General features: G+C 49.6%; 1 protein-coding gene across 1 annotated transcript in view; it reads left to right on the top strand.

Annotated features, from left to right (window-relative positions):
- Cerk (ceramide kinase) overlaps nucleotides 1-27,517 on the top strand; it is a 42,545-nt gene that overhangs the window by 3,399 nt on the left and 11,629 nt on the right. Inside the window, exons 2-6 of the mRNA XM_075960265.1 lie at nucleotides 15,481-15,594; nucleotides 16,527-16,649; nucleotides 21,869-21,994; nucleotides 23,730-23,793; nucleotides 24,899-25,044. Of these exons, the coding sequence (XP_075816380.1) occupies nucleotides 15,481-15,594; nucleotides 16,527-16,649; nucleotides 21,869-21,994; nucleotides 23,730-23,793; nucleotides 24,899-25,044 (573 nt within the window). The remainder of the gene's footprint in view (nucleotides 1-15,480; nucleotides 15,595-16,526; nucleotides 16,650-21,868; nucleotides 21,995-23,729; nucleotides 23,794-24,898; nucleotides 25,045-27,517) is intronic.

Genomic DNA, 27,517 nt, shown 5'->3' with positions numbered 1-27,517 from the left:
TGTGGGGCGGGTGTCACGCAGCGCGCTGCCAAGTGCCCAGCCACAGAGATAAGGACTCAATCTTGGGAGGGGGAGATCGCACGGGGAGGAAGCTGAGCCAGCAAGCGCTTCTCCAGACCGCAGCCTGAGCGGAAGTGGGGCAGACTAAAAACAGGAAATGGCGGGAGGGGGGGCTTCTCTAAGTGGGTCACTAGTTGAACTTGAGGCAGCCTGGAGTGATGTCTGGGCTTCCCCTCCCCCACGGGATGCAGTAAGGCACACTGTCAAGTCTGCGTTTGTAGGGGCTGTGTGTCTGTGTGTGCTGAGAGCTCAGGGATGACATTGGGACCACTACACTGGGACCGCTGCCTAGGGTCCCCCTTTGCGGGGAAAACCTTCCTTATCTCCTACCAGCCTCTACCAGCCTCCACTTGGGTGCCACAAAGCTGGCAGTGAGTTCATGGGCAAGTCACTGCTGTCTTTGCCTACATCCTCATCACCACCATCATGGGCAAGCTTACAAAAATAAGTCATGGGACTGTGGAGTGCTTGCCTAGCAGATACCAGGCCCTCGGATGGGTCACCAGCTCCCCCTTGCAAAAAAAAAAAAAGTGCTGATTTAGTAAAACCTTGAAAGCAGGGACTGGAGACACGGCTCAGTAGTTAGGAGCGTGTACTGCTCTTGCAGGGCACCTGAGTTTGATTCCTAGACTCCACATCTAGGTAGCTCACAAGCACCTGTAACTACAGCGCCAGCGGGATCCAGTGCTTCTAGCTTCAGCGGGCGCCTGTACTCAGCTGCACTGACTCTCCCACACACAGACATAATTTTGAAAGAAAAAAATAAATCTTTTAAAAAAATCTAGAAAGCAGAAAAATTAGTATCACACATACAAAGCACTTAATGCTCCCTGTGATTGCGTACGCAAATACGCACGAGACGGGGGGTAAATAACTGCAGCCTGTTTTCCATATTATCTCGCTGTTGTGAAACAAGGGTATTTTCTAAAAGAGCAGCTTCACCGAGATCTGCCTCTCCTGCAATAAAATCCTCATATTTTAAGGGCACAGTTCGACGTGTTTTGATAACTCTGCACCTGTGTAAACACAGCCAAGATAGGGCACAGGAGCTGCAGCCCAGAACCTCTCCCTCCCCCTGTGCTGTTTTGAGGTAGATCTCTGCCCAGCTGTCTCCAAGGGATGGCTTTCACTCTGCAAGTGGTTCATAGAAACACAATCACACACAGCTCAACTCTGCACCTGAGGGCTCCCATCTCTCTTTACTGGTTTTATTTTTCATTTAGTTAATTAACTAATTTATTATTATTATTATTTTGGTTTTTCAAGACAGGGTTTCTCTGTAGCTTTGGGGCCTGTTCTGGCACTAACTCTTGTAGACCAGGCTGGCCTCAAACTCACAGAGATCTGCCTGCCTCTGCCTCTTAAGTGCTGGGATTAAAGGCATGCACCACTACCGCCCGGCTTTATTTTTGTTTTTTTCAAGACAGGGTTTCTCTGTGTAGCAGTCCTGGCTGTGCTGGAACTCACTTTGTAGACCAGGCTGGCCTTGAACTCACAAAGACCTTCCTGCCTCTGCCTCCCGAGTGCATGTACCACCACTGCCTGGCTCCATAACTGTGATTACTTCTTTTGGCTTAAATAGTTTGTGTGTGTGTGTGTGTGTGTGTATGTGTGTGTGTTCACATACATGCACACACATAGTGTACACGTTGCTGACTTCTTGGACTTGTTTCTGTCTTTGGCTGTGTGAGTAAGGATTCTGGGATCCTTTGGGGTCATCTGCTTTCCTTTCTCTTATGTGCAACTTTAAAGGAACAAGCAGGATCAAGCCAGATGTAGGAAAAGGACTGTGTCAAGATTTTTTTTATTTGTTTGTTTTATTATGTGAAAATAATAATAATAACTACTACACTTTTGTTGTTGCTGTTTTGAGTCTTACTTTACAGCCCTCAGCTTCCCAAATTCTGGAAGTAGAGGCATGAACCTAGTTGGGGTCTCTAATACCCTCATAAATGACTATTTGGAGGAAGTTTCTTAAAGTCAGTGAGAGGGACTCCAGATGATTGTATAAAACAAACTCTTACCAGAAACCCAAGATGCTGTGGATGGGGGACAGGCCTTCCTCGCCTAAATGGAAACAGGAAAGGCTAAACTATGTGACTACATGAACATTGTAAGACGTCTGTAAGATGTCAGGCAGCGGTGGTGCACACCTTTAATCTCAGTACGTGGGAGGCAGAGTCAGGTGGATCTCTGAGCTTGAGGCCAGCCTGGTCTACAGAGTGAGTTCCAGGACAGCAGGGCTACCCACAGAGAAACCCTGTCTTGAAAAACCAACCAACCAAACATCCAAACAAAAAACTTCTGTAAGATACCAAAACTAAGAAAAAGATGTGTGTATGTGTGTGTGCCCGCAACAAATATGATGGCAAAGCTTAAAAAGTTAAAAAAAAAAAGTTTAAGCATCCGTGAAAATTAAAGTCAGGTCTCATATCCATAATCAGGTACATTTCTATAATCTAGCACTTGGGAGGGAAGGGGATGACCACCGGGACCAACTTGGCCTATACAGTGAGTCTCTGTTTCAAAACAAAATGAAATTGGAAGGAAAGTGTAACCAGGAATGGAAATGCATACCTATAATCCCAGTACTTAAGACATGGAGGCAGGAGGATATGAGTTCAGAGCCACCTGGGGTTACATAGTGAGATCTCATCTCCAAAAATATTGAAAGACAAAGACATAAACAAAAATATTGAAAGAATAGATGATCGACATCTAGGTGACTGATAAATTATCGATAAATGATAGAAAGATAGTTAGATGGTAGATAATTGATAGACATATTAATAAAAAGAAACTGATAGATCATTGTTAAGTTATTGATAGGTAAACAATAGATTATTGATAGGTGGGTAAATGGTAAATAAATGAAAGATAAATGAATAGATGATTGGCAGATAGATGCCATTCATGGAAACAGAGCCCTGAGTGGAGGCCAAGCTCCTGAGAGGATGCCACAGGGATGCTGTCCCCAGTCTATGGACTGGGAGATTGAGCTGCAGAGCATCCCTGCTGGAGATGCTTCAGGAACTCCAGCGGGATTGCTCTGCTGTTTTGGGAAAACAATCTCAATGTCTTGAAAATAGGAAAATTATTTTCTTTGACTCAGCATCTAATTGTTTCTTCCTTTCTCGGTGCTGAAGGTGGAACGTGGGGCCTCACACATGCTAAGTGCCTGCTTTGCTAACAAACCACACTCCACTATCCACACCCTCAATTCCACTTTTGACTATGTATCCTAAGGAAACCAAACATTATTTTGTAGGGTGCTCATTACTCTTGAAGATACAATGTCTGTGTTTGTTGAGACCTTGCTGATATTTTTCCTTTACATTTCCCCAACCTGCCCTCAATCTTGTCAGCCCTCCCCCTTCTCTCTGGCAATTTATTAACACAGATTCTTTAGTCCTTTTCTTTGGCAGCCACCTGTCCAGTGCTTCTGTCCCTGAGCTGTTAGCTTGAAACCTTCATCTTGGACCTTTCCTCCCATTTTCAGCCCCTGTAGGGCTTGAAGGACATGGTAGGCCACACTCTAAGTGGCTAGACCTGCCAGTGTTTTTCTGTGGGCCCCATAGATCTTGGTCATGGAGCCTACCCCCAGTACTGTTGGCACAGGCCCTGTGGTGTGGAAGCTCCTAGTGTGTGGAGCCAGTTCTCATCATAGGGAGCAAGTCCGTTATGTTTGGACAGCTTGACTGTGTCTACCCATCTGGGGACGTGAGGAAGACTGCCAGAACTCTGACACTCTTGTTGGTTTAGCCTTTTACAGTGACTCCAGGCGTCGTGTGGCCTCCATGTTGCCAGCTATGGGAAAGAGCGTCTCTGCTCTCTTAAGATTTGGTTCCAACTGTCAAACTGGAAACAGCCACCATTTCACACCACACGGGCCCGTGAGCTGGCTGCTCTTGTGTCGGGCTCTCAGTGTGCCAGTTTTCGCTGGCCTCACACCTCCTCTCTTTTTCACCGAGTCCACAAAACAGTTCAGACAGCTGCTGCCTACAAGTTCATTGTCCTCCGACCTCTGACCTTGACCTTGGATCCTTGACGTTCTGTTCTCTATCCCTCCCCACTTGGGGCACTCCTGTGATAGATGAACCCCAGACATCAGGGTGGGAAGCTTGAAGAAACAATTCTGCCAGGTTAGTCCTGCTGGCTTGTCCATGCTGCGGATGTTTGACACCCCTCTGTGTAACCACAGCTGCCCACCTGCCAAGGATGCATGCCATGCACCGTCTTCCATGACAACCCCAACCTTAGCTCACCTCCCCTGACACCTGCTCTGCAGCAGAGCTGAGCCATGGGTGATGCACTGGGTCCCTGGCTCTTCTCACCCGTGGTCCTCTCTAACCAAGGTGTTTTCTCAGGTCAGCCTTCCTCTCGCTTCAGCCCAGAGTCCTTCAGGATTCAGAATGGGCTTTGCCCTTCAGGGGGCTTTTCCTCTGCTAGGCATTTTGTGTGTATGTTGTCTTTTGTGGTGTGTTCCTTTCATCTCTGTCCTTCTCCGGGTCAGGCTCCATGCCAGAGTCCTCTTCCGCCTGCCTCCTCACTCCTCGAGGGCCCCTCCATCCTCTGAGTAGATGCAGTGTGAAGGACAGCTCACTATCCTTGCTCAGCAGTGGAGTCAGACTTCAGGCCTCCCTCTACCAGGGGGTTTGGCCCCTGGCTCAGTCTGTCATCAAGATGGGAGATGCAGACGTTGCCCCAGTGTTGCCATGGTAGGGTTACAGAGGTCATCATGGATGAGAAGCAGGAGAGGGAGGAGGGGATTTCATGCTGGTTCACCCACCTTTCCTTCCCTCTAAAGCAGAGGTCAAGACCCCTTGAGGGGGTGCCAGACAACCCTTTCACAGGGATCACATATCAGATATCCTGCATATCAGATATTTATATTATAATTCATAACAGTAGCATAATTACAGTTATAAAGTAGCACTGAAATAATTTTATGGTGTGTGTGGGGAGGTCACCACAGCATGAGGAACTGTCTTAAAGGGTCACTGGGTTAGAAAGGTTGAGAACCATGCCCTAGAGGAATGTGGGTTGGAGGCCAGCCAGGTGTGAGAAGGCTGAAGGGTTTGTGCAAACCCTTTCACTGCCCTGGCATGAAGGATGTTGGTGTAAATTGCTGCCTATGGAGGTGTCGACTCGACAGAGCCGTGCAGACTCCAGTCATGTCCCTTTATGAGGTCAGAAGCAACAGAAACAGCCAATTTACATAAAGTCAGTGACATGCATTTCCTCTGAGTATCTGCACAGGAGATAAATGGTAATAATGTCAGCCCATGTGGGAAACAGTCTCCTTCCAGATCAGTGCAGTGACCGTGGGAGACCTTTGGATTGGAGACGTCTCATCGGGCCTAGGCTGGGAGGGAGGATCCACACAGCCGCCTCTGCTGGTGTTTCTGTGACTCTTGAGAACTGACCAGCCTATTCAGCAGTCCTTGAATTACATAACCTTGTAATCATTCTGACTGCGTGCTTAAGTTTTGGTAATCTAAAATAAGTTAACAAGTGGGTGTGACCCCAGCTCTCCGAGGTTAAGAGGCTTGAAAGAGCCAGGACCCCTGGGGACCAGCTGTGAGACCCTGTGTCCAATAAAAATAAAGTCTGACATTAAGACAAGCTTCGTCTATACGGGAATAACAGAATCTTCTTTGGCTTTGTGGGCCATCCAGTTACTTAGCCCTACTTTTTGAGTGTATAAGCTGCCACAGACACTATATCAATAAAGGGTCATGGTTGTGTGCCAATAAAGCTTTATTTGCAAAGGCAGCCAGCAGCCTGAATTGGGACTGTTGGCTGTAGGCTGCCATCCCTGCCCTGTCTTTTTTTTTTTTTTTTTTTTTTTTTTGCAAAGAGGGGCTAACAGCATGCTGTCTTGCAAAATTGTAAAAGCACTGAATCCAGACGGCTAGAAACAATTTAACCTAAAAAAACAAAAAAATCCAACAATTGATGCCTGGAAAAATTGCTGCTTGGGGTTTCCCTTCTAGCTGTGGCAGGTGTCTGCAGGCGGGAGGCAAGCTGGACTCAGCCCCTCCGAGGAACAGCGCCTGTAGTAGTGGTGGAGCCTTAAGCCCCTGTAACACCTCTCTCAGAACAGTTGGGTTCATAGAATCTTAAATCAGCCAGTGTTTACAATCAAGATGCAAGGACACACAGGGCCAGAGTCTTCCCTGGTCTGCCTGCTGGGGTGCTGCACGTGTTTTCCTCCTGAGGGGAATGAAGCAATGTCACCCCTCTACCTCATAAGGCCCTAATTACAAACCAGTCCACTCCACCAAAATTCACCCTGGAGAACCAATAAGTCTGTTAGGCTTACTTACAAAGCATAGGTGACAGGTGACAGGAGTGTGGGTGATCCCCCAAAGGAGCCATTCTGGAAGGTCCCTACCCAGCATGGATAATGGCTCCCTTCCCCTTCTTCTCCTTGCCTTCTCTGGTCTATACACTCTAGCCCCCCCCCCCAGCCCCCAATTAGGGCAAAATTGTATACAAATGGCTGGAATCGCTGGGATGGCTCCAGTGACCCTCCTCCACCCCTCCTCTGAGGAAATGGCAACAACGCACAGACATTCCCGGATGGATTCTTGCCAGCAGCCACAGCTGATGCCATGATGGCTGTTTTGCTGGGGGCGGGGTAACACTGTACAACTCAGGGACTCCTGGGAAGGTAGATAGTTGAAGTATGTTTTGGGGTCTCCTGGTTAGATAGATAGTTTCGACAGACTAGGAAGTAGACTCTGTTGGGCCGATAGCTAGGGAGAGGGGCCATGGCTGCGTAATAAAAGTGAAGGATTTCCAAAATGACTAGCTTCTTCTTCACCCTCCTGACTTGAAACCAAAGTCTGCAGCTTAAAACAAAACAAAACAAAACGCTCCATAGGCTTTTGTCTCACAGCAGAAGGCCTCCTGCTTTTGGACCGGCTCAACAAGTTCAAGGCCTGCTCAGGACACATCACCCTCCCTGATAGTTCTGGGCCAATCATCTAGCCCAGCTTTCTTCAAACTGACCAAGCCTAAACTAGGGGAGGAAAACCTTTCAAAGGCTTTAAAACCCCAGCCTGGAGAAGCGATTGGATTTGGGGCAGCAGAGGGTGTTTCTCTGTGTGTATCTGTCGTGTGTGTGTGTGTGTGTGTGTGTGTGTGTGTGTGTCCACCCCCAATAATTGCTGACCTTCCACTGCTGATTCTGTCTAGGGTGCTTGAGGTTTCTCTGCTGTTGCCTGTACTGCTTGAAGTTTTTCCTGACTTTTAATTCTTTAAGTGGCCGAGAAAATGAACCCTATCAAGACCTCTCGATTGAATCAGTTTTGGTGTATGTTTTGTTAGCTCTCAGGAAGGATGTACCTCGCTGCCTTTAGAGGACTGTCCTTGTCCTTGAAGCGTGACAGCAGCTCTGAGTTCTGCACGCTGCTCTCTGCTTTCCAGTCCAGTGTTCTGTTGTTGTGCAGGGGACAGCTGGAATTTCATTTATTTCTACAGCTGTTTTTAATGCACACACGGAGACTGGCCACATTTCTTTATACAATGGGCCCTCCATCTCTGGAGAGTTCCTTTGGTTTGAAGTCTATCTGGTATTAGCATGCCTACTCCTATTGCGAGAAATCCATGGATGCTCTTGGGAAGAAAACTTATTTATTAAGGAATGAAATAGGGACACACACACTCACAGATACAGTGGGGGAAGCGAAGCCCTTGTCTCTTCCTCCACCATGGAAGGATGGAGAAAGCTCTGAACCAGGTCACTGAATGGCGCCGAAGAAGCCCTCCGCCCTCTCATCCCCACCCCCACCTCCATTCTTATCCTGTCCCATAGCAGAGAAAGCCATGGCCATGTTAGGTCACCTCCAAATGTCATTGACTGAATGGGTCGAGCTCCCACAACAACCCCTGCTTTCTTTGTATGAGTGGGTATGATCACAGAGTTTCTAGCTTTTCTTCTTAGGTGCTTACATCTTGAAGCACAGCACAGCTGGCTTGGTTGGAAAGGGAGGGCTGGCCTTTTCAGTGGGGCATGGTGGTTCTTGTTCAAGGCTCTGCCTGTCCTGAGAGGACCACCCCAGCCCTGCCCTGTGGCTGCAGGGGGCTGGCTTATATTGACCCTCTTTTCTTTCTTTCTTTCTTTCTTTCTTGAGACAGGGTTTCTCTGTGTAACCAACCACCTTGGCTGGCCTCGAACTCACAGAGATCCGCCTGCCTCTACCTCCTGAGTGCTGGAATTAAAGGTGTGTGCTGCCATGCCACGCCCTGTCCCGCACGTGTTGACTCTCTTGTCTGTACACACTGACGTTTCGGGCTGGTTTCTTCCACTCCAGATCAGAGTTCTTTGGTTCAAAAGGAAATCATGGGCCCCTTTCCTGCCCTCAAACCCCGGGCAGCTGCCTTGTCCCTCTGCCTCTCTGAACCTTCTTCTGTGGGTTCCATATCTGATATCCAAGAGGGAAGAGCAAGGGGAGGCACAGCCAGTTAGTCCATCTCAGGAGTCGAAGGTGCCTGCGTTTTCCGAGGAGACTGTTCCTACTGACCCAGTTCTTGGACCCCGCCTCTCCTCATTGTTCCACATTCTGTCCACCGAGCTCAGCTCACAGCTTTAGCTTCAGACACAAAGCTTTTCCGCTTTGTATTGGCTCTCTCCTGAGAGCTTGCCTCTGTGCCTACTCAAAGACTTCAGGCGTGCCTCAGCAGGCGGGAGGCCCACAGCCACCTCAGAGCTTCCATCTGGTGACTCCTGTGTCTAGGTCCCTTTGTTGTCTGTTGTCAGCTCCCTTGATGATGCAACAGGCGGAGTTTGCGTCAGCGTGGAAAAGCCCAGCAGGAAGGGATCAGACAGATTGGCCACTCTCAAAAGAGAATTGTTACTCAGAGAGGCCGGACCTGTGTGGTATGTCTGCATTCCCTGAGGCCTGTGTGTAGAGTACTTACCCACAGTTTCAATGGAGGGCAGGTATTCACGGGGCAAATGCAGTGGAGTGGCCTGTTGCCAGGGAAATTTGACTGCTGTCTAATTGCAGGGTAGTGAGACCTGTTCCCTATCCAGCTCTCTTGGGCGCCCTTGTTGCTCAGGTGCCTGTACAGACGGGGTGCATGCAGGCCAAGGTGCTTAGAGCTACTTCACACCTGTTTCCCGTGGGGCGGTAGCCTCAGCCTTTGTATGACCTTTGCTAGAGGGCACTAGGGGTGCAGCTCTCTTGTTCCGGCTCCTCTTCTCCCCCTCACAGCGGATCTCACTGGCCCCAGTTGTGACCTTGATGACAAACGTCTCATCCTCTTGCCTCCAGTTCCCTAGGCTGGGATTCCAGGTGTGTGCCAGTGAGCTCACCCAGGCTGGGATTCCAGGTGTGTGCCACTGAGTCCAGTTTGTTGTCTTGATCTCTATGCCCTGGGCGTCCCAGGTGGCCATGGGCAGCCCTATTAAGTGGCTTATTCCCATTATCTTGGCCCTTGTCTGATATGTGTGGGCTTAGATGTGTGCACACCTGGGTGGATCACTGATGAACCTTGTTGCCCTTGAGGCGTGTGAGAAACCAATGGGCATCCAGGACACTGCTTTCTGTCACAGCTCACCGTGACCACGGTGCACACAGACAGAACAGAACCAGCAAGTGCGAGAAGCTGGTGCCTGTACGCTCCACGAGGCAAGCTGGTGACTGCAAATACTGCAGCGGGCTGTGGAGAAGACACTGGCAAATTCCCCCTATGACAAGAACCAGCAGGCCAGCCTCCCCTGCCAAGGGCAGCTGATTCCTTTCTGGAATGCGATGGCCTGCATAACAGGGCGAGCTGCACGCCCACATGAGTCACCCCGGCCCTAACAGAAGGGCAGGAGAATTTGTCCATTGTCAGCAAAAGTATTCAGAGTTTTAGCCAAGATTCACTTACAGATTTGCAGTCCATGTTTGGGAAGATTTATCGAACAGGAATAGTGTTGAACTTATGACATTGTCTTATTTGAATCAGTATTGTTTTTTTTAATTTTTATTTGTTTGTTTTTCAAGACAGGATTTCTCTGTGTAGTCTTGACTGTCCTGGAACTCACTCTGTAGACCAGGCTTGCCTTGAACTCACAGAGCTCCTCCTGCCTCTGCCCCCCGAGTGCTGGGATTAAAGGTATGCACCCCCACCACCTTGCCTTGCTTGTTTTTAATTTAATTTAATTTTTTTATTGTATGTGCATTGGTTTTGTGCCATGGGTGTTGAGTCCCCTAGAACTGGAGTTATAGACAGTTGTGAGCTGCCATGTGGGTGCTGGGAATTGAACCCGGGTCCTCTGGAAGAGCAGTCAGTGCTCTTAACCACTGAGCCATCTCTCCAACTCCCCAGCACTGTTTTTAATGTCGATTGTTTTACAGTCAGAAGATGAGTGGTGAATGGAAACAACAAACAAAGGTGCATTCAGGTTTAGCTCTGCTGTCTAGAAATGAGAAAGGGCCCAGCTTGTGTCGCAGGCAGAGGCTCCATCGTGGTGGAAGGACTAGGCAGGAAAGAGATAGAACAGCTCTGAGACCAGGGCAGACCATTCTAACGTCGCTGAACTGAACTCCAAACACAAGCAAACTATCTACAGATCTGTAAGATGTGCCAGGCTGGGTAAAATAGCCCACCCTGGTGTGCCATCTAGAAGAGTGTCCTCATGAGCACAAGCCTACCTCCTTCCTATACAGAGACCAGACCTTCAAGCCATTTGCTCTTCTTCCCAACTGGAGTAGTGTTTTGGAAAACAACAACTCTGTGCGTGTATGCATGGGGGTTTGGGTGTGTGTGCTGTCTGCGTTCATGTGTGCATGTGAGGGAAGCATGTGTGTGAAGTTACGTGTGTATGTGTAGAGACCACGGATTGACATAAAGCATCTTCCTCATTCACTCTCCACCTTTTTTTTAATTAAAAAATTTTGTATTTATTTTCTGCACATGAGTGTTTTGACTGAATGTATGTATGTGTACCATGGGTTCCTGGTGCCTATAGAGGCCAGAAGAAGGTGTTGGATCTACTGGAACTATAGTTACAGATAGTTTGTTTTGAACTGCCAAGTGGTTGCTGGAAAATGAATCCAGGTCCTCTGCAAGAGCTGTCAATGCTCCTAACCGCTGAGCCATCTCTCTAGCTCTGCCCCCCCCCCATTTTATTTTGAGACAGTGTCTCTTCCTGGGAGCTGGGACTAGACTGGCTGGCCAGGGAACCCCGAGAGTCTTCCAGCCTCTACCCCCCACCCCCACCCCAAGCCCTGGGGTTACAAGTATACGCCACACTAACTGGCTATTTAAGTAGGTGCTGGGGATCGAACTTGAGTCCTTTTGCTTGTACAGCAAGCGCTCTATCTACTGAACCGTCTCCTCAGACCCCTTGAAGACAGTCTCCCTCACCCTGCCGGTGAGAAGCTGGAGTGCTGGGGGGCTCACGAGGCAAGGATGTCTGGAAGGGGCCGAAGCTCACCTGGCCTGTGCAGTGGAGGTGGGAGGAGGCAGGTGGCACTCTAACCTCTTAGATGCTGAAAGAAAAGCGTGTTTGGTAGACTTCTTAAAAGACAGTGCCAGGAGCTGAAACTTGCTCTGACTTGAATGAGATAGCGATGTCTAAGTGCTTATGTCCTCATGCCATCTGCAAGGAGGTGACACTCAGGGGGGACCTCATCGCTTTGACTAGGCCCTCCGGTCAAGTGTGGGGGAGGATTTGAAAAACCCTGCTGGTAAGAAGGAGTTCAAGCCTGGGCCTGGGACTGGCCAGGCTGATGGGGATACATCCAGACTTCCAAATGGGGTAGGCAAGGACTCTTGTGGGCGCTTGCTTCATCGGGGTAGTGTTTGGGCACCGGATTAGAGTGAAATGGCCCTGTAGCCATAACAGGTTGGGGCCCTACTTTTATGTTCTCAGAATGACAGCCTCATAAACAGGGCCACTTCTCAGAATGACGGGGGCCCCAGGCTTGGGCCAGATGAGCTAGGCCTAGCCCTGGCTCTCTCGTTCCTTCCCCTTCATAGCAAAAGATCCCTGCAGGGCGGCCTGTTACCAGTGCCAGTGTCACACAGGCCTGAGGGCCACCAAGTCTCTGTGGACCTTATGACCTTGCTGGCTGTGTATGAGATCACCCACCAGAGAAATATTAGCGCTCTATAGGAACAGAAGGGACCCGGGATTCCCATTTCTCAGTCAGTCATTTGCCAATATTCCCCACCCGCTCTCAGTTGCTGTGGGTGATGTCACCAGGTGTCCACAAGGCCGTCCAGGTGTGTGGACACCTTCCCTATGGTCTAGACTCCAGAGAAGAGCATGTGTGGGAGGGGCAGGCTGCCCTGAGGGGACCAGCTGACATCTCCTCTAGTGCCTTGTCTTCACTCAGTTATCCCATTGAGCTCTGTGACAGTATCGGTTTCCTGTAACATGACCGTGTGCAGAGGTGGCCTTGCTTGCTACACAGGGGTGCAGGAGGCAGAGCTCCGTGGCTAGACCAGTTTTCTGAAGTCACCTGTCATTGAACTGTCCTTTTATGATTGACAGTGTCTTACCCCTTATCTTCTTTCAACTTAGCCCAGTCCCCAGCAGGGTGATGCTACCGTCTCATAGGCCCTACATGACATTCCCATCCCCGAGTCCCTTTGTCCCTGCATCCCCTGCTCCTCGTCCCTCAATGCCTTTGTCTCTGCTCTCTTTCTATTGCAGCTCCCAGAACCTCCTGGGCCACCCGCCTGACCACAAGACCTCCCCAGCCCCTCCCCTCGGGGCTTGAGTCCCTCCTGACACCTCATGTGACTTACCCTAGTTCTTTATTTTTTCCTCCCTTGGGTTATGCTCATGGGTGTCTGAGCAATGCTGTTTTTAGAGCTTTGTTCCTACCAAGGGACAGTGCCAATATCACATGAGCCATGGTGTAGCCTGTGTGCCGCAGCAGCTAAGGAATGCATGTGGGCTGCGTGGCTTTGTGGTGACCCTGGTGCAGCATGGCCTTTGGGGTCTGGCCAGCAGAGCATGTGACACATTAGGACACTGCCCTCTTCTTCCTTCTGAAGCCTCTGAATGTGTTAAGATAAGCGCGGCTCATCGACACTTTTTGTTGTTGTTTTGTTTTGACACAGGGTTTCTGGTTGTCCTAGAATTTACCCTGTAGACCAGGCTGGCCTCAAACTCAGAAATCCACCTGCCTTTGCTTCCGGAGTGCTGGGATTAAAGTCATGTGCCATCACCGCTTGGCTCATGGTCACCCTTTAAAGTGAGTTGTCCAGTGGGCAGCTTGTGCCTTTTGTTTCGTGATGGAATTCATGGCCATCGCCTGCCTCTCGGTCCTCTGAATAGTAGAAGCTTATCATACTCCACTCTTGTGCTTAGCCGTTGTGACCTCTACCACCTGTTTCTTATAGACAGTCACCGTTGTGAGGTAGAGGCATGGGGAGACCCTTGGGGTCTGCACTCAGTGATCCGAGACTCCAAGCACAGGTGGTTTCATCAAAGGGTCGGTCACTGCCTCGCTGCTGTTCTGTTCCTATGCCTGGGCACCTGTTGTGAGCCTGGTTGATGTCACAGGAGGTAGACAGTCGGAGGTCAGGTGGTCCAGGGAATTGAGTGCAAGGTCACAAGCGGTGCAAGATTTGGAGGGTGTTCCATGAAGGCCAGGCTCAGGCCTCCAGAGATGCTGTGGGTTAGCTGTGGAAGAAAGATATATCTGCCATAAGGGCTGCCCCGAACAGCAGCACTCACCTGTGTGGCATGGTGAGGGCTCTGTGTGTGTGTGTGTGGTGGGCAGGGGGTCAGGAGGGAGGGCAGAATCCAAAGCAGGTGAAAACTGAATTTTGGAGACACACTGGTGGAAGAATCGGAACCGCAGGAAGCAGCTGCCTGAGGAGAGCTAGCTGAAGGTGGCCCCAGACCCGGCGTGGCACAGCAGGCTCCACAGAGCACTGGGCTTGATTCTGCTCAGCTCAGTCCCTCCTTAGTGTGTGCCTCTGAGGACTCTAGGACAGGACTGCCATCCTTTCACAGGTCAGGTTGCACCTCCCCAGGTTCTGATGACCCAGTTTCCACGGCAACAGCTTGAAGACTAACACAAAAGGATCAAGGAGCTACCCAACACGGTTTGCTAATTTAGCTGTTGCAGAGATGGAAGGGTTTTAGCTAGGCTGCAGGGTTCAGAGCCAACCGAGGGAACCAGCCATAGCAGGCAACATTCTTCTGTACAAAAACACAGCAGGATTCATAAAGAAGCATCCTGGAGTCCAGCCTATGTTCAAAGAGGGCGTTGCTGTCTATAATCTTCTCTACCTTCCTGACCACACTACTTCAGCCCATAGCTTCTGTCAGAGCCTGTTATTTCCCACGGCTGCGTGCCCAGCCTAGAATTTCCTTTTGATCCAAGCCAGATAATTGCAGCGTGCTTCAAACAAGTTTTGGGTCAGTCGGCCTCTCTCTGGGCTGCTGGGCTAGAGAGATTGTTTGGCACCAGGCATGCCGGAGCAGTCCTGTAATCCCAGCGCCCAGGAGACTGAGCCGGGAGGATTGAGAGGACGTGCCTAACTTGGCATGCAGAGTGAGACCTTAGGTAGCTCAAAACAACAGAATGAAACCCAAAGGTTGTCTGGGGCTGTCATCCTCTTGGCCAGTGGTTCTCCACCTTCCTAACGCTGTGACCCTTTAATACAGTTCCTCATGTCGTGATGTCCCCCCAACCATAATATTATTTCTTGCTACTTCATAGCTATAATTGTGCTACTCTTACGGATTGTAATGTAAATATCTGATATGTAGGATGTCTGATGTGCGACCCCAAAAGGGGTCGAGACCCACAAGTTGAGACCCCCTGCTCTGTCTGGGCCCATCCAAGTCATCCTGTCATGTCTTCTGCATCCAATCAGACTCCAGCCTCTCCAGAACCCTTCTCCACAGGCTGGACCCCGACTCTCAAATACTTGGTGGCCCTGTATTATATGTCTCTCATTCCACTTGGGTCTCTAAGCCAGTTTCTGCCCATCAGAACAGAGGACGTGTCCAGAACACACGTCACCTACAGTACAATGGCTGACTCAAAGAGATCAGCACTTAAATGTCTAAGGAGACCCCCAGCATTGTGGCTTAAATGGCTGAGCAGATCCCATGAAAAGTCACAGCCTGAACCTCTCCTTTGATGACATCAAGCTGCCTCTTGTTACTTAGCTCAGAGTGACGGGAGGGGGCTGTTGCCGTGGTGTGCCTGTGGTTTCCAGAGGACAACCTGCGAAGTTTGCTTTTTCCTTCCACCAGTGCGGATTCCAGGGCTCCAGCTCAGGCCCTCAAGCTTGGAGGCAGGCACTTTGACCCTCCGAGCCGTCTCCCCAGCCCTAGCCTTCCTTTCTGTTTGGGTGTCTAATGAGAAGAGAAATGAGCATCTGCAGCCTTTGGAGTTGCTGGTCTCTGTCTTTGTCGCACTAGATCTAAACGTGGTATCTTTGCAGATGCCTGCTCCGTGCCGGTGTCAGAGATCATTGCTGTTGAGGAAACACATGTTCACGAGAAGCAGTCCTCTAGTGGCCGATGGCAGAAAATGGAAAACCCGTTCGCATTCACAGGTGAGGGAGCCTGGGTGCCTTACCAGGCCTCCATGTAGATCACAGAGAAGGGTGTTTGTCGGGTCAGTGATTGGCTTATTTTCATAGACTCTTTATTTTCTTTTAAAGATGTACTTATTAATTACATATATAGTGTTCTGTCTGCATGTATGCCTGCAAACCAGAAGAGGATGCCAGATCTCATTACAGAGGGTTGTGAGCTACCATGTGGTTGTTGGGAATTGAACTCAGGACCTTTGGAAGAGCAGCTAGTGCTCTTAACCACTGAGCCATCTCTCCAGACCCATAGATTTACTGATAGCGATGATTCACATCTTCTTTCTGGGCTGGGGAGGTGGCTCAGAATATAAAGTGATTGCCATGTGTTGCTAAAATTCTCCCTCCTCCCGAGATCCCAAGGACAAACACAGGCAGCTTAGCACCAAAGGTCACTCTGAGGAAACCAATGACTTTATTGAGATTCTTTACAGAACATAGGTGAGGGGTTACTTACAGGGGTGTGGGTACCTCTCCCCCAGTAGGCCTTGGAAAACCTTACTCAGCCGTGGTGAGGACTTCCCGCTAGCCACATAGACAAAGCCCAGCTGTAATTTCCCTGCCTCTATATATTCTAGCCCCACCCCCTGGCCTTGGGCTGCCCTGCCAGGTGGTAGAGCCCAGCTGGGTAATCAGATGAGAACCTCTTGCCCTAATCCGAGCCTCTATATAGTGGGTGTAAACTCAACTATCCCAGCTGCGGAGAGAGGAGGAGGCGGATCTTTTGCAAGGGGTCCCAGCTGAACTCCCCAGCGTGGTTGCTTGGTGATCCCGGCACTCTTGCCTTGAGATGACAATGGGAGACCAGGAACACCTAGGGCGCGCAGCTCGCACAGCCCGCGAGGTCTCACTGCCGTGGCTGTCGGCCTGGCTAACCTGTGTTGCTTTCTGTACAGTCCACTGTGTGAAGCGAGCGCGCCATCACCGCTGGAAGGCAGCACAGGTGACCTTCTGGAGTGCCGATGAGCAGCTGTGTCACCTGTGGCTGCACACCCTTCGTGAGCTGCTGGAGAGCCTGAGTACGTGCGCGAGCTTTCGGATTTGTTGCCAGGCAGCACAGCTGTGGTGGCACGCGGGACTCAGTGACCTGACCCAGGTGGACGTGATGGCTCCCTTTGATTTGTTTTTATGTTTGTGAGGTAGAGGGCCACAGTGGAGGAGTAGAAGTGTGTAGACGCCGCAGCCGGAGTAGTGGCGCAGCCCCTGCTCATGAGCAGGGGAACTGAGACAAATCTCTCAGGCCCCAAAGCCTCAGTTTCTTTCTCTATAAGCAGAGTGGAGGCATTCCAGGTGCAAATGAGGAGTGGGCAGGATGTGGGGGAACTACCTTGTACCTTCTGGGGGTGTGGCCTCTGAAATGCAGCTGAGCCCAGTGCCTGGTTAGTTTGTGCTAAGGGGCTCTTTCTCTGTCACCTTGAACATGGCATCCTGTTCTTTTTGCACCTGTCACACGGGGTCATATTATAACCTCATGTACAAAGGTTAAAACTATTCAGCCGGGTACACACCTTTAATCCCTGCACTCGGGAGGCAGAGGCGGGCGGATCTCTCTGAGTTCGAGGCCAGCCTGGTCTATAAGAGCTAATTCCAGGACAGGCTCCAAAGCTATAGAAAAACTGTCTTGGAAAACCAAACCAACAAAAACAAAAACCCAAAACCTATTCTATAGGTTCAATATTGTACATAAGCATTTTAAAAAATTTATATTATAGCCCCAGTGAGATGGTTCAGTGGGCAAAGGCACTTACTCCCAACACACAGACCCGAGTTCAATCCCCAGGACCTCTGTGGTGGAAGGAGAGAACCAAATCCTTCAAGCTGTGCTCTGACCTCCACACATTCCTTATGCGCACTCGAGTGTGCTCACCCTTGAGCACATGCACAAACTCACACTAAATAACGGAATAAAAAGCGAATAAAAAAATTAAAAGTAAATAATAAAAGACCAGCATGGTGGCACATGCCTGTAATTCCAGCACCTGGGAGGCAGGCAGGGAGATTTCAAATTCTAGACCCGCCCGGACTGCACAGTGAGACTGTCTCAAAGCACTGAAAAACAAAAGAAAGATAGAAGGGACGGCCACTCGCCACCAAGCCTGACAACCTCACTTCCATCTCCAGAGCCTATAAACCAGAAAGAGATGACCAGTTCCTTTAAGTTGTCTCCTCTTATTTCCACATGTACATAATAAAAGGGCAGGTGAGGGAGAGGAGAGGGGAGAATTGGGTTATAAAGTATTTGAAACTGCTCAACTCCCAGACCTAGTCATGAAGCACATCTCTCAATTACCTGAGGGTGATTAAAACTGTTTATCTTTTTTCTGTTTTTTTTTTAAAGATTTATTTATTTATTATGTATAGTTTTCTGCCTGCATGTATGGCTACAGGCCAGAAGAGGGCACCAGATCTCATTACAGATTGTTGTGAGCCACCTGTGGTTGCTGGGAATTGAACTCAGGACTTCTGGAGGTGTAGCCAGTGCTCTTAACCTCTGAGCCATCATCTCTCTAGCCCCAGAACTGTTTTTCTGAATTCTGTTTTTTTTCCCTGGTACTGGAGTTCCCCACCTTTTGCTCTTTTTAAGATCACCCCAAGTTTCTGTCCTTGGCTACTACCTTCTGTGCTGCCTCAGTTTCTTCAACTTTCTCCACTGGCCTCCAGACTCTTCCCCCTCACCACAATCATACACCCCACCCCCACCCCACCCCACCCCACCACACCCTTGCTCCCTGCTTGGCCCGCCTCCCACCAGGTGCCTGGTGTCTTGTTTCCACGAGACTGAGAGTCATTAGTCAGGCTTGATACTGCACGCTCAGACTCCCCTGGAATACTGGAGATTTATTACTCCTCTATAGCGCACAGGAATCCCCCACAGCCAGCAAACAGCAAGCAGTCTCTGCTCTCCGCTGCTCTAGTTTTAGCTTCGAGCTCTGTTGTTTCTTGCACGCATGTGCCTGCCTGCCTGCCTGCCTGTCTGTCTAACCCCTCTGAGGTGTTATTCCTCATTCATCTTCCAACTTGTATTTTGAGACAGCGTCTCTCAGGGGCCTGCCACTCATCGAATAGGTAGGCTAGGCTGGCTGGTCCCCAGGGGTCCGCTTGTCTCCCCTCAGCCCAGGGTTTGCATGAGTGTGTACCAACTATGACCGTGGATGCTGGCGATTGAACTGATCCTGGTCCCTGCTTTGAAAGCTCTTTACTGAGTGCACCATCTCCCCAGGTGTTCAGTGCAGTTAAAATTCTTTTCATACTTACTCACTTTATTTTGTGTGTTTGTGAACATTTTGCCTGCTTGTAGGTGTGTGCACCATGTGCACGCCTGGTGCTCAAAGAGGTCAGAAGAAAGTGTCGGATCCCCCAGATTTGGAGTTGTGAGCTACCTTGTCAGTGCTGGGGACTGCAGCCAGGTCCTCGGCATGAGTAGCGAGTGCTCTAAACCATCGCTCTAACCCTAGCCCCTTAAAGTATTTTTTATTTTTTTTTTAATTTTTATCTTATGTATATGAGCACTTTGACTCCATTTATGTGTGTATAACATTTGTGCACGGTGCCCATGGTGACCAGAAAAAAGTGTTGGATCCCCTGGAACTGAGCTATGTGGGTGCTGGGAGCTGAACCCCAGTCTTCTGCAAGCTCTTAATGGCCACCCATTAATCCCTGGTTTTATTGGGATAAGCCAGAGAAGTGGTTGTGTTCTGAGTGTGTTTTCACTCTCAGCATATGTAACAACACTCAGGGCTGGCAGGACAGTCAGTCAGTCCCCAGGCCCCACTTCTTCCCGGAGGTCACCGTGGCCATGACCTCCAAACAACTAGACTTGCTTTTGTTTGTTTGTTTTCCTGCTTCATAAGTTTGAATGGAACAGCATCAAACATCAGCTGGCTTTGAGAAGGACACCGCGAATGCAAACCACGCCCCTTTATCCTGGGTGGCTGTGGTTGTTCATTCTTGTGGCTGCTCAGCATCCACGGCCCTGATGGTGCAGTTGTTCCCTGCCGAGGCCCATCTTTGTGACTTCCTCGGGGCCAGCCTGGATAACAGTGGAGAGACCATCCCTGCATGTGACACGGTGTGCCTGTGGCATCTCTCTAGAGTGTGCTGAGGACTGGACTGTGGACACTACCCAGGGTCCCTCTTCACACACGCACCATTGAGTCCTTTCCACCGGCTCGGAAGCCTGTGTGGCAGGGATTAGTTGCTTTATATTATGGTATTAATTTACATTTCTCTGATGCTTGAGAAATATGTTCATATGTTTTCATAGGCCAGTTGTGTGTTCTCTGGCGAGAGTCCTCACTCTGTAGTTAAGGTGGCTTCAAATTCATTATCCTCCTGCCTCAGCCTCTTAAGTGTTAGGATTATAGGAATGAAGGACCACATCTGGCCCACAAATTGATCTTCTTTCCTCCCTCCCTCCCTCCTTCCTCCCCTCTCTTTCTTTCTCCTCCCTTCCTTTCTTTTTGTTGCCTGTGTATAGATAATCAATAGAAGTTTACGATTCTCCTTGTCATATCTGCTTATTAGTTCTAAGGCTGGTATCAATCACCTCTCTCCTATTTCTTTTCACACAAGCTGAGACAGCAAACACTGATGTCTCAGTCTGACTTTGGGGATGGATATACCACAGGGAACATAGGGCTCTATCAGCTTCATCACATTGAGGAATTCTCTCTAAGAAACCTAGTTTTCTGAGTTGGCCTTGTTTGATGTTTGTTTGGTCACAGGTGTTGGCTTTAAGGACTGCTAGTAAAACATGCTAAGGGTCTGGTTATGAATGCTTGTCCTGCTCGAGCAGCCATCTTGCCTGTGATCTTCACCCCCATTCTGTGTCACTACATCTGACTTCCTGATGCCTCATTTAGGGGTTCTCACCTAGGTTTCGGGAGAAGCAGACTTGTGGCTTCCTTTCATGTAACATCCCTGTCTGACATCCCTCAGAGGTCGCAGTGACTTCTTAGGAATCACTCAGAAATGCTTCTCTTCCTGTCCCTTGGAAAGGGTCACACACAATGGAGACTGGGTTTCTTAAGTTGTCTGAGGGACTTCAGTGGAGAAACTGTTTAGGCCCGGGAATTCTTAGTAGGAAGGCATTTGTCTATTTGTGTGTGCATGTGTGTGGAGGCCCGAGGCTGACTTCAGATCAGGGTTTTTCCTTTGGAGCTCAATGATTTGACTAGACTGGCCGGCCGGCCCCAGCGATCCTCCTATTTCTGCCTTTCCAACTCTGGGACTCCACCTGGCTTTTTTGCTTTGTTTTGTCTTTGTGTTTTGAGACAGGGTTTCTCTACATAGCCCTGGCTATTCTGTCCTGTAACTTACTGTAGATAGTAGACCAGGTTAGCCTGGAACTCACTGTAGATAATAGACCAGGCTATCCTGGAACTCACTATAGCTAGTAGACCCAGGCTAACCTGGAACTTACTATAGATAGTAGACCAGGCTAGCCTCGAACCTGTGCCTCCCAAGTGCTTGGATCAAAGGCATGTACCACCATGCCTGGGTACTTCACTTGGCTTTTCTGTGGGTGCAGAGACTCAGAGCTCAGGGCCTCATGTATACACAGTGAAAAGTTTATTGAACCATCTCCTTGGCCCTGTACTTAGCTTTTCTGAGACACCTAGAAATAATAAAATCTGAAGCAGACATATTTTAAGTTTCTTCCTTTTGCATTTGTTTGCTTTTACTTGTTTATTTTGAGAGTAGATCTCATGTACCCCAGGCTGGCCCAGAATGTTTTTATGCAGCATAAACAAATGCAGCACACCTTCACATGGTTAAAGAAATATTCTGCAACATAAGCAAATGGAACACATCCTTCCATAGTAATAACAATATTCCACAACACCAAGGCAACTGGTCGGAACTGAGGGAAGGGCTGTGGGAGCCTCCCTTCCCATCGTCCATCCAGTTGTTTCATCTGTCTGTGTGTCTGTCTTCCTCTCTTCCTGCCCTTCTCTATTCCCATCTCATTCTTGTTTTCAAAAGCCTCGTCCTTCCCATGGGCAGATGGAGGCATCTATGCTCACGCCCATGAGACTTGGCCAGGACAGCGACCTTGCTGAGGCCCCACGTGTGCACAGCCCCACCCTCATCCCAGCAGCTGGTCGCCTTTCTCCTTTGATGACCACGAATTCTGTGTCAGAACCCATTTGCTCTTCACCAATAGCGCACTAACTGAGTTTGAATTTCTTGCACCCATTGCGATTGGCCGTTGACTGGTATGGATGTTGTTTTGCAGCTTCGAGACCAAAGCACTTGCTGGTATTTATCAACCCTTTTGGAGGGAAAGGGCAGGGCAAGCGCATCTATGAAAAAAAAGTGGCACCTCTGTTCACCTTGGCGTCCATCACCACCGAAATCATCAGTAAGTGTATTGGGCACCAGGACAAGTATGCAGAGGCCAGCCTGAGAGGGACTCACATGTCACCACTGGAGGGGGACTTAGGCCTAACTGATCATTTCAAATTCAGTTGCAGTTTTTAAACTCTTAGTTGGAAGAATGCAAAAGAAATAATGCCCTTAATGTACTCAGCCGGTCAAGTGCTCACAGGAACAGCAAGGAGATTAAAGAGCAGAGTTGGACGGTAGGAAGTCCTTGCAGGGAAAGATAGGAGCAATGACTGTCCCAGAATGTCACAGCATGGGTCACTTTACACAACCTGACTTAAGACCATGTCCTAGCAGTCCGTCATCAGTGCGGTGCTGGCTTCAAAGTGGGAGGCAGACACGGGCCACTGCTCCTGCTGGCCTTCAGGGGCTTAATATAACCCTGTTAGCAAGACACTTAGTGCAGCTGGCCCTGGCTGTGAGCCCAGCACTCGGGAGGCTGAAGCAGGAGGACTAGGTGTTGGAGGCCTGCCTGGTCTCACAGTAAGACTCTGCATCCAGAAAAAACTAATTAGCAATACAATTCAAAAGTCTAAAAAATGAAAAAGTTATTCCAATATCCCATATTCCCCAAGTCTGAGTACAGTCAGATACACACCAAGACTGAGGCCCTCGGGTGTCCCAGCATGCTTCACGGTAGCAGGATGCTAGAAACAATGCTGATGCCCCCAACAGGAGATGTGAACACGGAATCCTGGTAAATCCAGAGGAACAGGAGACAGCAGCTTAAAGGGGCCTTTTCAGAGGATTCTGAACCACGAAAAATTGTGATAGCCAGGTGGTACACACCTTTAATCTCAGCACTGGGGAGGCAGAGGCAGGTGGATCTTTGTGAGTCCAAGGCCAGCCTGGTCTACAGAGCCAGAGACAGAGAAACCCAGTCTTGAAAAACAAAAACAAAACAAAAACAAGATTGTGAGCAGTAAATGTCACTAACAATTTTGCTTTATCACATTAAGTACAAGGACTGTGAGCTTGTACACAAAAAGATAAGAAGCCTTATCTTCTTTTTTTTTAAAGATATATTTATTATGTGTACAGTGTTCTGCCTTCATGTCAGGAGAGGGCACCTTCTTACAGATTAAGAATGGTTGTGAGCCACCCTGTTCTTGCTGGGAATTGAACCCAGAACCTCTGGAAGAGCAGCCAGTGCTCTTAACCTCTGAGCCATCTCTCCAGCCGCCCCTGCCTTATCTTCTTCTTACATTCTGGTGTATTCTAAGAAGTTTAAAGTAACTTGTAGATTAAGGAATAAGTGTAACAGAAGCTGCACGTATTCTATGGCTGTCAAAGAAATCATTTGTTGGGATGACTCAGTGGTTAGAGCACTGGCTGCTCTTGCAGAGGACCAGGGTTCAATTCCCAGCACCCACACAGCAGCTCACAACCACCTGTAACACTTTCTGGAGGGATTCACTGACCTCTTCTGTCAGCACCACTTACACATGGTCCTCATACATACATGTAGGCAGACACGCGTGCACATAAGTTAAAAATAAGTCCGTGTTGACAAGTGCAAAGGGCGGCAGGCAGAACGGACCCTAAGGTGGCTGGTTCCCACGGAGGCTGCCGCACTCCCTACTCTTCTGTAAGGGGGTGAGGTGAGTCTGAGGAGGGACTTCCTCTCATAAAAGAGCATCAGTTGACAATTAGCTTAAACACGGGTTCCAGGATGTGAAGATGAATGGTCCCGTGTAATATTTCCCCCACAGTTACTGAGCATGCCAATCAAGCCAAGGAGACCTTATATGAGATCAACACAGACGGCTATGATGGGTGAGTGAATGCTATCCCTGACCTACCCTGTGGGAGCTCTTGGGTTGCCTTGAACTGTGAGCGTGGCCTTGGCCTTCCCTCCATGTCACAGGACATGTGCCCTCCACACACATGCCCACACTTCTCCATGCCACTCTGTAGCCACCCTCCGCACCAGACAGCACACTGTAAAGACCTGTCCTGCCCACACCCTCTTCCCCCCCTTAGCTTCCCTGACCCCACTTATCTTACCTGGCTTTCACTCGGTCCCCTCTGCTCCCGTTTTCTGAGTTCCCAAGATGGGCCCAGAGCTGGGGGTTGACAATAGGAGCTGTTCCCCTCGCATCTGAGGCCCACTGCTGGGCACAGCAAGGCCGCCCAACTGGATCGAGAGAAGAGGACACTGCATGCCATCCCCTGTCTAGGGGGCATGTGGTAGAAATGCCCCTCCACTGGGGTCGTATTCATGCTCAGCAGCCTGAATCTCAATACTCTACTTTTTAACTTTTAATCTCTACTTTTGCAGTGCTGGGCACTAAACCAGGGTGTTTGTGTTTGGCAAGTGCTTTGCCACTAAGCTATCCCAGGTCAAGCTATAGTTTCATTTAATTTTTTAATTTTTTATTTTATGTAAATAGTGGTTTGCTTACGTATATGTAAATGTGTGTACCATGTTTGTGCCTGGTCCATAGAGGGCAGAACAGGGGATCAGATTCCCTGGAATTGGAGTTATAGATAGTTATGAGCTGCCGTGTGGGTGCTGGGAACTGAACCCACGTCCTCTGGAAGAACAGTACATGGTCTTGATCACTGAGCCCTCTCTGCAGCCCCCAAACCATAGGTTATCCATGATGGCTGACCAGGGCTGGGCACACATATACCCTCTGCTTAGAAACCACCAAAATGTTACATCTCTAGCAGGGAAGCCAGGGTCTGTGAAGAAGCCTGTTGTTTGAGAAAGCAGAATATACAGGCTGGCAGGACCTCATCGAATAGGGAGTGGTTCAGGTGCCCAGTTTCCAGGTGTCTGACAGGCCAGTCTTGCATGCTGTCCCCAGTGCTTGAGGCTCCCAGCTGCTCCAAGCAGAGGACTAGTGGGCTTGACCGACCTGTGTTCCTCCTGCAGCATCGTGTGTGTCGGCGGGGATGGCATGTTCAGCGAGGTGCTGCACGGGGTGATTGGGAGGACGCAACAAAGTGCTGGCATTGACCCCAATCACCCCAGAGCCGTGCTGGTGCCCAGCACCCTCAGGATTGGCATCATCCCTGCAGGTATGGCACACGTATGACTTTCTCATCACTGTTGTTGTTAGGAGGACATCTCCATGCACAGCCACAGGCATCTCCGCTCATAAGGCCATACCCCAACCTTCTTCATTAGTAAAGCTTCCCTAGGATTAGGCTTCAAGTAGGGAGATATCATTCCTGGTTCATCCTTCATTTAAATTATAATTCCACAATCAAGAGGCAGAGAGGAGGGTCAGGAGTTCGAGATTACCCTCTGTTACATTAGACCCCATTTCCCCATTTGTTTGTTTGTTTTTTAAGTGATTTTTATAATTTCTCATTACTACACTCCTTTCTGTGAGATAAGCTATGAATAGTAGAAAGAAGATGACTGAGTGTCTGGGAAGACCCTTATCCCGGTGCTCTGAGAGTCCAGCAGCACACAGGACAGTCCCTGCCAACAGTGTGCTGCTAGCCTGGAGTCAGGAGGTACCTGGCACCTGGAGACAGAGACAGGTTTTGGGGGTGGCTGTCTGTTAGACATGGCTTCTAATTGACCTGAGAGCTGGGATCTGGAGCTGGTGAAGGCTGAAGGAATCTGCCCAGGAGTCCTGGGACCTCAGGAGGGGACCCAGATGGGGAGGCGGTGACAGAAGCCAGGACAGGACTTCGCCCACTATGGGAGGAAGATGTGGGGGCTAGACTGTGTCCTGAGGGTGTCTGTCTGGCTTGGTGTGTTAAATGCTTTTCTAGAAAGTTCCTAGTTTTTAGAAAACACAGTGTGATGATCTTGACTTTTACCTTGACTGCATTGAGAGCTGGGGAGATTGGGAAAGCACACTCCTCAGTGTGTCTGAGGGCACTTTGGGGAAAAGCTTTGGAGGGACATTTGCTGTGCTTGAGGGAGGAGCTTCATCGGCAGGCTTGATGAGCATGCTCGCCAAAGACCCAGTCCTCTGAGATGAAGGCAAGCTGGCCGAGAGACCCTGAGGAAGGCCAGTTAGTTTCCTAGTCAAAGATGAGAGCCCTTACTATTAGCAGGTCCCTTAAAAGTCATCCCGTGGCCATTAGAGTGACCTATGGGACCACAGCGAAGCTCCTGATTCTATGGAAGTTGCCACATGAATAACATGTGATGTTTTTCAAAGAAGCTCAGGGAACTGACCTCTGCTTAGCAGGGGCCGTGTCCAAAACTGGATCTTTCCTGTGCCACCAGGACTGTGAGCTCCAGTTGGCTGCTGGCCTGTAGATTAAGCAGAGAACTGCCACCATCCAGTGCGTAGGGGATCCAAGTGTTACTGTGAGCAGACATCTTTTTTTTCAGCCTGACCCTTAATGCCAAGGTCGTGCCTGGCCATGTCAGTAGGGTGGTGAATGAAAGCCTTTGTAGCCACATCCAGCCTCTTCACAGAGGAACAGCAAGCGGACGTGTGACCCGCCTGTCCTAGGGATGAAATCTGAAGCAGTGGCTTCGTGTCACCTCCACAGGGTCCAGCTGCTTCAAAAGCCTGATGTTTCTTTCACTTCGTTAAAGCACAAAATGAATTTCTTTGGTCGAATACTCCCATGGTGCTAACTCAGCTCTGACTTCTGCCCAACTGTTGCAGTCAGGTGACAGCTCCCGTGCTGAGCAGCAGGCAGGCAGAAGATTCTCGCTTGATGTCACAGTGGGGACTATAGGGCAATGCAACAGGGATGGGGGTGGTCGTGGTGGACAAGAGCTGCTGGACACCTTTGTCTCCCGACCTTGAAGTCAAGGAGAGGTAGGAGGGAACTGATCAGTCAGTGCAGTCACGGTTACCCCTGGCTAGGTGAGGCGCTGGTTAGGCTGAGCAAGGAAGGTGGTGCCAGGGGCCTGGGGGTGCGACTCCCTCCTCTGTGCTCCCAGCAGAAGAGAGGGACAGTGCTCCAGCAAAGCTGGGGTCATCTCAGGCTCTGGTTCTAGTTAATTCTCTGGTACTGTGGTAAAACACCATCACCAAAAGTAGCTAAGGGAGGAAAGGGCTTGTTCATCTTGCTCTTCCAGGTCCCAGTCCATCACTACGGAGTCAGGGCAGGTGCTCACTCAAGCAGGACTGGAAGCAGAAACCATGAGTGCTGCTAACTAGCTTGCCCATTGGCTCATGCTCAGCTAGCGTTCTTATACAGCCCAGGTCCATCTGTCTAGGATGACACCACCCACAGTGGGCCGAGTCCTCCCAGACATGGCCGCAGGTCAGTCTGATCGAGGCAGTCCCTTTCCTAGGTTGTGTAGGTTGTGCCAAGTTGACAATAAGAACTAAGACCTCCACAGTTCACTTGGTCTGCCGTGTACTTCCCCGTGACTGTGCTCTGTGTAGGACTCCCTTTGTTCTTAAGGGCTAGGGGAGGCTGTGAGGCACTGCAGGCAGCTATGTAGAGGTGGGCGGGGCCACATACCTTCCAGTGGCTGCCTGCATTGCAGACAGGTCTTAGAAGCTGCAAGAGGGTTCAGGGTGGTCTCTGTGTCTGGGTATGCTGCAGGCCACTTTACAGAGCC

The sequence above is a fragment of the Microtus pennsylvanicus genome, chromosome 2, assembly GCF_037038515.1.
Source record: "Microtus pennsylvanicus isolate mMicPen1 chromosome 2, mMicPen1.hap1, whole genome shotgun sequence".
NCBI classification, from domain to species: Eukaryota; Metazoa; Chordata; class Mammalia; order Rodentia; family Cricetidae; genus Microtus; species Microtus pennsylvanicus.
Note: the sequence above shows the minus strand (reverse complement) of the source record. Positions and strands in the feature narration are given on the sequence as shown.